The sequence below is a fragment of the Neoarius graeffei genome, chromosome 16 (assembly GCF_027579695.1).
Source record: "Neoarius graeffei isolate fNeoGra1 chromosome 16, fNeoGra1.pri, whole genome shotgun sequence".
Taxonomy (NCBI): Eukaryota; Metazoa; Chordata; class Actinopteri; order Siluriformes; family Ariidae; genus Neoarius; species Neoarius graeffei.
This window is the reverse complement of record NC_083584.1, coordinates 38,367,373-38,376,628: the sequence shown is the minus strand read 5'-3', so window position 1 is coordinate 38,376,628 and position 9,256 is coordinate 38,367,373. Positions and strand designations below refer to the sequence as shown.

Sequence of the window (9,256 nt, the reverse complement as noted above, 5' to 3'; positions counted from 1 at the left end):
GTAGGTGTGAATGTGAGTGTGAATGGTTGTCTGTGTCTATGTGTCAGCCCTGTGATGACCTGGCGACTTGTCCAGGGTGTACCCCGCCTCTCGCCCATAGTCAGCTGGGATAGGCTCCAGCTCGCCTGCGACTCTGTAGAACAGGATAAAGCGGCTACAGATAATGGACGGATGGACATCGAAGAGCAGGAAACCAGAATAAACTAAATCAATATTTGCCATGACCATACTCTGTCTGTAAAACATCATTTGTTTTCTCAGATAAACAAACACACTGCAGATTTATAAGGAAATAAACTGATGTGCATTTTTAAGCATCTTTGAAAAGTTACTACAGTTCTTTATGGAGCTTTGGCTGTCACACTTGTTTGTTTCTGCAGGTAAAATCAGCCCCATTATGTTTTTAAATCAGAAGTCTATTACTCAGCATGTTACTTTATTTTACTTTGTCATATATTCTCCTCTAACTTTTTTAATGGATGTTTAAAAGTCAAAAATATGTATAAAATACATTTAAAAAGGGCCCCCTAAGACTTCTACACAGTACTGTATGTGCCTTAGACACATTTAATTGACATTATAATAATTTCACTCTCATCTCAAGCCACTTTATCCTGTTCTACAGGGTCGCAGGCAAGCTGGAGCCTATCCCAGCTGACTACGGGTGAAAGGCGGGGTACACCCTGGACAAGTCGCCAGGTCGTCACAGGGCTGACACACAGACAACTATTCACACTCACATTCACACCTACGGTCAATTTAGAGTCACCAGTTAACCTAACCTGCATGTCTTTGGACTGTGGGGGAAACCGGAGCACCCGGAGGAAACCCACGCGGACACGGGGAGAACATGCAAACTCCACACAGAAAGGCCCTTGCCTACCACGGGGCTTGAACCTGGACCTTCTTGCTGTGAGGCTACAGCGCTAACCACTGCACCACCGTGCCACCCTCACAAAGTACCCATCCCTGAAATTCAATATAGTTCTACTGACTGACTTGATCACACCATACTGCATAAACGTGGCACTGTGTGGTAGGAAAAGTGTTACACCTTAACTTTCTCTTACTTTCAGGACATCAAAGAAAACGTGCACACACACACACACACACACACACACACACACACACACACAGAGAGAGATACAGACGCACTAAGACACAACTGATTTTTATTGAATTATAACAAGCAGGTTGATTTTGAAATGCTTGTGTTGTGTGTTTGTTTAAGTGGGCAGTGTGTGTGTGTGTGTGTGTGTGTACATAATTACCTCTATGTAATCATATGTATATCCTACTGTGGGGTTTTTTGTTTTTTTTCAGAAAGGAAACAAGCATCCATGCATGTATTTCAAGTCACATTTTATATTAAATTAATATTTATATACCATACAAAATCCAATATATCTTTTTGTTTGGGCAAAAGTTGTAGTGAAAGAAGCTGCTTCACTAACAGAAAGAACAACAAGTGACCGAGAGAATGACCAAAAATAGAGCTTGTGGTAAAAGTAAAATTGCTTTGAGATGGTAGAGGCCTTTAAAGGAACAGTCCACCGCATTTCCATAATGAAATATGCTCTTATCTGAATTGAGACGAGCTGCTCCATACCTATCCAAGCTTTGCGCGACCTCCCAGTCAGTCAGACGCAGTCAGACGCGCTGTCACTCCTGTTAGCAATGTAGCTAGGCTCAGTATGGCCAACGGTATTTTTTGGGGCTGTAGTTAGATGCGACCAAACTCTTCCGCATTTTTCCTGTTTACATAGGTTTATATGACCAGTGACAGGAAACAAGTTCAGTTACACAAATTGAAACGTAGTGATTTTCTATGCTATGGAAAGTCCGCACTATAATGACAGGCGTACTAACACCTTCTGCGCGCTTCGGCAGCGCATTGATATCTGAGCTCCGTATCAATGCGCTGCCGAAGCGCGCAGAAGGTGTTAGTACGCCTGTCATTATAGTGCGGACTTTCCATAGCATAGAAAATCACTACGTTTCAATTTGTGTAACTGAACTTGTTTCCTGTCACTGGTCATATAAACCTATGTAAACAGGAAAAACGTGGAAGAGTTTGGTCGCATCTAACTACAGCCCCAAAAAATACCGTTGGCCATACTGAGCCTAGCTACATTGCTAACAGGAGTGACAACGCGTCTGACTGCGTCTGACTGACTGGGAGGTCGCGCAAAGCTCGGATAGGTACGGAGCAGCTCGTCTCAATTCAGATAAGAGCATATTTCATTATGGAAGTACGGTGGACTGTTCCTTTAAATTGCATAGTTTAAGTACATTTTATCATATGGATGAGCTGATGGTACAAGAGCACTCATGTTCATGTGCACTTTCTATATTACATTTTAAAGATAATTCAGTATAATGCTTCCATCAGGGAGTAATTGCTCTGTATTTAACATGCACACATCTCTTCCCTGTAATAGTGAAATCATGTATAAATAAAAACACCATGATGATCAGTGCTTCAGTCCTGGGGAATTTAGTGATTTAAAGCAAATGTAGTGAGAAAACTGAAGCAAAAGGCAGGAAGAGGAATCAGACGTCACACGAGGTGACTCAGCAGTAGTGAGTGAAAATGGTGAGAGGGTGTTGTGACAGGGAGTAGAGTGCTCATCTCTCACACGATTTTGTTTTCCAGAGCAGTGATCCTCTTTGTTATTCCCTCCAGTAATTGAGTTGTCAAGGAAAAGCATAAAACATATCTAGAGTGCATTCTTAATCTGTATGGTCTTGCTAAATATATGTAAAAATTTTAATGGATTCCAACACGTAATAACCTTAAAGGTGATCAGCTTAAAGGTTTCCATCCCACCAGATTCCTGAATGTATACTTTTTTTTTAATTACTATTAATTACTACTACTATCATGACCAGTAGTGCCTCATTTCATAGCTCTGGTTACCATCAGAATATAATTAGACAAGCCATCAGGAACAACACATTCCTTTAATTTACAATTACACATTAAACCAAAAACAGATTAAAATAAATTAGGAACCACTAGATATCTATATAGTTTCAAAAAAATTAGCAGGAATATTTAATTTTCACATAATTACGCATCCACATACTTACCAATTTAGACCTGTAACTGTTTGATACAAACATAGAGAAAAGGATATATTTCTTTGTTAATGCCTGGAGTGTCTCTTCCACTTTTTTCTGGAACTTTGTAAGAGACTCACATTCACAGGGATCCTCAGCTACTGGTGCAAGAACAGTCAAATTAGTGAGTATATGTTTTTTTTTTTTAAACTGTATTATAATGCTATTTTCTATTGCAGTGGTTTTACCTGGGCAAGTGTTGATTTGCAGCTTTTTGCCAATCTCGTTTATGGCTTTGAAGTCAGCAGTATAGAAATAATGTTCTGGAGCTGAGGCGATTTCTTTCAACTCGTCCTCAACTGCATTTCCAACTCCTACAGCATACATCCTATAGCCTAAATACAAACCAAAACAGATAACCAAATGATCCTTGAGCTCTAGTATTATACTAAACTAGTTTGAGTGTCCTTTATTGTTACCTCTCTCCTTGGCCTTCTTTGCCGCATCTCCAATGTAGTCTTGTGACCTGCCGTCAGTGAAGACAATACCCACTTTGGCTGCCCCAGGCCTGGCACCCTGGACAGTGCTGAAGCTTTTGTCCACCAAGAAACCAAGAGCGTGGCCGGTCATTGTTCCACGTTCCATGTAGGCCATCTTCTTCACGGCCTCCTTGATGTCTTTCTTGTTGTTGTACTTTCCAAGAGGAAACTCTTGCTTGACGGCACTAGAGTACTGCACCAGACCTACATGGGTATTTCTGTGCGACACATCCAGCTTGTCCACAATCTGGTTGATCCACTTCTTCACCAACTCAAAGTTCTCTGGCCTCACACTTTTTGATCCATCGATAAGGAAGACCACATCTGTGGCAGCATCACTGCAGGCTGAGACAGCAAGAAGATGGAGCAGTTTGTGGTTGGACGCTTCAAGCAGTTATGGACTTGGGAGGTCTTCTAGTGCCTTCTGGTTAGTTTGCAGGTATAATACAGACATTTAGCCAGTACACACATATACTCACCACTGCAGGAACGGCCATCTTCTTTGAGTGTGTAGCCCTCTTGGCAGGCACACTTGAACGATCCAGGTATGCTGACGCAAATGTGCTCACAGTCATGATCACCAGTTGCGCACAAGTCGGACACTGTGCCACCATGGGTGTCACGCACATACACACACAGGATGGTAGGTGGGGTGAGTTAGAAAGGAGAGAATAATACTATGTTAAGTAAGAAATAGAAGAGTAAGTCACATTTAATGATTTGCTGTGCTCTATTGAGAAAACAACAAATCCTTAAAACAGACTGGAACATATCAGAGGGCCACACACCTGAGGGGAACTAGGTACCTGAGGCACCTTTTAGGCAGATTATAATGTACATTCAGGTGCCTGTTGCTCTGATACAAGTTTGCTATAGGCACTGGTTCTCAACTTTTCCTCAATTTTCTGTTCCTATAACCTGTCCTTATAACTCTGAGTATTTCTGCTTAGTTCTGTTAGATGTTGAGAACCACTGCACTACAAGAGCTACATTCATAACACTGATCACATGTACTTCACTCGTCCCATCTCAGGGGGTGGGATGAAAAAGAGCACTAAAAGACAGCATGCTCCCAGAAACTCCATGCCATCTACAGTAGGGTTGCAAATTATTTTTGACCCTGGTGAATGATGATTATGAGCCTTCTTGAGGAGTCCATCCTTCCATCCCTCCCTCACCAGCTACCTTTCTCTATTCCTCACATACTCACCACAAAAGGCTTCCTGGAACTTCTGGGTGAGCTTCTCGATGAAGCCGTAGCTCTCCACGTAATCAGTGTGCTCATCCAGAGGTTCACTGGCCATCTGCTTCAGTGTGTTCATGTCCACTCGGCCCACGCCAATGGCATATATCTCAATGCCTGACTCCCGTGCCTTTGCTGCAACGTCACGCACATTGTCCTGTGGCCGCCCATCTGTCACAATGATTGCTACCTGTGCTCACATGAAAGATTAGTTGGTTATAATAAAATAAATGAATCTGCTGATATAAGAGTATTGTAAGAATTGGTGGTTTTAGTGTATTTAAGGCTGTTTATAGAGCATAACTTAATCCCTACCTTGCTGATATCAGTGGATTTGACGCGTGCACCCTCTGCCTCGCTGAAGGCCACATTCATGGCAAACTGGATAGCCAAGCCAGTCATGGTGCCAGAGGAGAGTGGCTCGATCTTTGATACAGCCTTGATTAGTGCAGCCTTTGTCTTGTAGGACTTCAGCGACACCTCATTTTTCACCTTGCTGGCATAGTTCACAACACCCACATGTGTGGCATCAGGCCCCACATTCAGACCTTCTATTATCTTGTTGAGGAACACCTTGACCTGCTCGAACTCAGAGGGCCTCACACTCCGAGAGCTGTCAATGATGAAGACCAGGTCAGTAGGCTTGGTCTTACACAGTCCTGCAGCTACAAAGGGGAAGGAAAAAAGCCAGAAGAATTGGGATCATTCTTGGAGAAATTGCAGTTTAAATCAATTAATATGCATCTACACAGAGCTGGTGTTCCAGTGACCATTGTAACCATGAAAGTTTAACTAGAATGTGCTGTAGGTTTATGCAACTAGAATTAGCAGCACCAGAATCTGACACATAAATGCCAGAAGGTTGCTTATCAAGATAAATACAGTTGATCAAGTTAAAACATTCAACAAAATAACCATTGATCTAGTTCTCAGTGAGTATTCATTAAAAAAAAAAAAGAAAGAGGTTTTAATAGTTCTGGGTAACATGATCGCACTGAGATCTATGCTGGTGTGTGTGTGTGTGTGTGGGAGGGGTGACAGGGGGATGAAACAGAAGGTTGGAGTGTAAAGTCAGTAGGTAGCTCAATAAACTTACAGTGCTGGCAAGACTCATAATAACTCCCATTGATTATACATGCTACCACAGGTATTTGCACATAGCCACACATACACACCCGGTGTAAAGGACCTCTTTGTACACGACTGTAGAAACGACGTGAATATATTTTTCTAGATTTTTGCAGATCATTTCCCCCAACAGTTTCTTCATTACACAGCAATCAGCCACTGTCCCAACTGTATAATCTCCCTGTCTCTAGCAGTCATCTTCACACTGCAAAAAATGATATCTTAGCAAGTGAAAATATCTTGAAAAGTTGAAATGATCTAGCATTTCCTATGAGAAGAATACAAGACACCAATTCTGAGATTATTAAACCTAGTTCTAGAGTGCAACCAACTTATTCTAAGATGTCAAGTACAATATCTGTCCATGCAGAAAGATAATTTCACTAGTATTAAGTAATTTTCTCCTCAAATTCAGTTTTCAATTTTTTGCAGTGTACACTTGCGTGTACATACATCATGCTTGCTATCAGTAATATACTCTATAGTATATACACAAGCTCTAGAATGCAAAATAAGACTGAACAGGTGACACAATGGTAAGGAAAGGTGAAGTGAGGGGAACCAATGAAATGCCCAACAGAGGACTATGATGATGTGAGTGTTCCCAATGAATCACAGTGGGTCTGTGAGTAGTGTCTCCAAGTACATGGGTATACTGGATATATACCAAAAGTCATCCCAAACATACATAGATAACATTGAGCAATACACATATTGAACTATGGCCCTGTGCGTGCATGCGTGCGCACACACACACACACACACACACACACACACACACACACACACTTCATGCTGCCTTGGTTCAAGTTCTGCCTTCTGCTAAGTATCAACTAGTGTGCACACACAAATCATGTTTAAGACATTTGTCCATTATCTGCCACTATGCACAAAATCAACACCTACATCTAATTTTATTTTTTTTTTTTGGGGGGGGGGGGGGGGGGGGGGGCGGGGTTGTTTCCCTAACCCCTTTAGGGAGCTAAAAATCATTAACTATCCACAGAACCGGGGCAGCACAGTGGTGTAGTAGTTAGCGCTGTCTCCTCACAGCAAGAAGGTCCGGGTTCGAGCCCCGTGGCCAGCGAGGGCCTTTCTGTGCGGAGTTTGCATGTTCTCCCCGTGTCCGCGTGGGTTTCCTCCGGGTGCTCCGGTTTCCCCCACAGTCCAAAGACATGCAGGTTAGGTTAACTGGTGACTCTAAATTGACCGTAGGTGTGAATGTGAGTGTGAATGGTTGTCTGTGTCTATGTGTCAGCCCTGTGATGACCTGGCGACTTGTCCAGGGTGTACCCCGCCTCTCGCCTGTAGTCAGCTGGGATAGGCTCCAGCTTGCCTGCGACCCTGTAGAACAGGATAAAGCGGCTAGAGATAATGAGATGAGATGTATAGAGGAAGTTTATCTCCAACTTCCTGTAAGCTTTCTGTTTGTAACGGTCAGACCCTCAAACTGCTTAGCTCAACTTTAAACCATTTTGAATTTGGAACCTAAATAAATAACTATAAATTTACATACAGTACATACAAAAATTACAAATGTACACCAGTAAGTGTTAATCAGTTGCACTCATTTAAACTTCAGTGCAGACTCAGCTGTTTTATGAATATAACAAATAAGGAAATACATTTACTCATAAGCACAGGTATACATTTTTAATGAGTATTCATTTCTATTGATGAAAAGGTTCTTCAGTTTGTTTGTCCCTCTATGGAACCCTTTAAAAGCCTACAAAAGAGGATTTCCCTTTTAGAGGGAAAAAACCCTCTAAATGGAACCCATTAACAGAGCTAGAACTGAGGTGTAAAAGTGTAGGGTTCAGAGTAAAGGAGTTCATCGCCTGATATCTCTTTCTCATTCATAAATAGATATAAATAAAATGTTGGTTTTCTCACCCATGGCAGCAGCATGTCGAAGGTCCAAAGTGGCTTGAGCTCCCAAGATGCACAGTAGCATCACAAACCCTAGCAACGCCATACTTATGTATGGAACAAGAGTTCTAATGACAGTCTCAGCAACCAGCTGCACACCGATTTACAGAGAGTGAGAGACTCTTAGGTTATCAGTGCACACACAAGAACAGACACACTTATGGTAGGTCTAGAGACGTCCCCCCTCATCCATAAGGTGTGTCTATAAGAGTTTGTTGGGGAGGAGGGGGAAATACCTGCAACAAAAATTACAGTTTGGATATGGAAAAACAAACATATCTTGATCTATGCAATGTGTATGTGTGTATAAGGTGGACCAGGTTAGTTTGGGGCTCTGGGAGGGTCCTTGACTTGGGGTCAGACTTGAATAAACATTCTGATGAATCTCTCTTTTCTGGCCAGTTTTCCTCTCAAAGTAATATCACACACATACATCAGTTTATCCACAGGATGTGTGCAGGAAGCATGAGTGCACTCATAACACAGCTAGCCCTGTTTGAGCTTGTAAGTGAGCATGTGTCAAGTCTATGTATCATATAGAGCCATGCAAGTCCATATGCGTGTGTGTGTGTGTGTGTGTATTTGGGTGTGTGCACATATTCTAGGAAACTTCTAGGAAAATGTTGGCATTTTGTTATGGAGTCAGTATGTGTGAGAGATAGAGGGGAAAAACTGGCATTTTTACTTCATGTACATAAACTCTATAGATAGTTTTCGTTGATTAATGGATCTTTATAATTTGTGTATGAGCTATTTACAATACAAAGTTGGTCAGTGTACAGCAAATTCAAGTTCACCAATGGCCAGAATCCTGAAAATAAGCTTAAATGTATACAGCACACACACACACACCTATCTTTGTGGGGACATCCATTGACGTAATGCATTTCCTAGCCTCTTACCCTAACCTTAACCATCACAGCTAAATGCCTAACCCCAAACCTAATTCTATCCTGAACCCTAAAATAAGTCATACAGCCCTTTGAAGAAGTGAGGACTAGCCACAATGTCCTCATTTCCCAAACAGGTCCCAACTCTGTGGTAAAAACCGTATTCCCGTCCTTACTATGTACCAAGCACACATACACACAGGTTAGATTCTGCCCACTGCCAATAATAAGTCATACACACCCCAATACTTCTCCCAAAAGAATAATTTTTCACACATTTATTTGTCTTTTATCTGCCAGTATGCTAAAAACAAACATCTACAAATGCCCAGAGAAACAAACTGTTAACTCCAACTTCCCGTAAACTCTCTGTTTGTCCATGTAAATATGTTTGTGTGAGGTTAAATATTTCTAACTCCTTACACCCACACCTGCATGCTGGAAAACTCTTTTCCTTAGAAAAA

The 9,256-nt window shown here is 41.8% G+C and overlaps 1 protein-coding gene across 2 annotated transcripts; it reads right to left on the bottom strand.

Annotated features, from left to right (window-relative positions):
* Positions 1-2,252: 2,252 nt before the first annotated feature.
* matn1 (matrilin 1) lies at positions 2,253-9,176 on the bottom strand. Of its 2 annotated transcripts, none has more exons than XM_060942918.1 (8): positions 7,867-9,176; positions 5,161-5,510; positions 4,813-5,035; positions 4,082-4,204; positions 3,543-3,947; positions 3,312-3,458; positions 3,141-3,224; positions 2,253-2,685 (listed from the first exon to the last, which is right to left on the bottom strand). In XM_060942918.1, exons 1-8 carry the CDS (start codon positions 7,946-7,948, stop codon positions 2,636-2,638), a joined length of 1,464 nt encoding a protein of 487 aa, XP_060798901.1. In that variant the 5' UTR covers positions 7,949-9,176; the 3' UTR covers positions 2,253-2,635. The 2 variants fall into 2 exon arrangements, with proteins under 2 accessions (XP_060798901.1, XP_060798902.1); XM_060942919.1 differs by having other exon boundaries at positions 3,141-3,221.
* Positions 9,177-9,256: the final 80 nt, after the last annotated feature.

Bases quoted from the DNA above. Each gene is read 5' to 3' on its own strand.
- matn1 (XM_060942918.1), bottom strand. From the start codon at position 7,948: ATGGCGTTGCTAGGGTTTGTGATGCTACTGTGCATCTTGGGAGCTCAA. The intron at 4,205-4,812 runs GTGAGTATGTGA...ATGGTGGCACAG, and splicing joins GTTCCAGGAAGCCTTTTGTG to TGTCCGACTTGTGCGCAACT. The intron at 3,948-4,081 runs GTGAGTATATGT...TTGCTGTCTCAG, and splicing joins AGATGGCCGTTCCTGCAGTG to CCTGCAGTGATGCTGCCACA.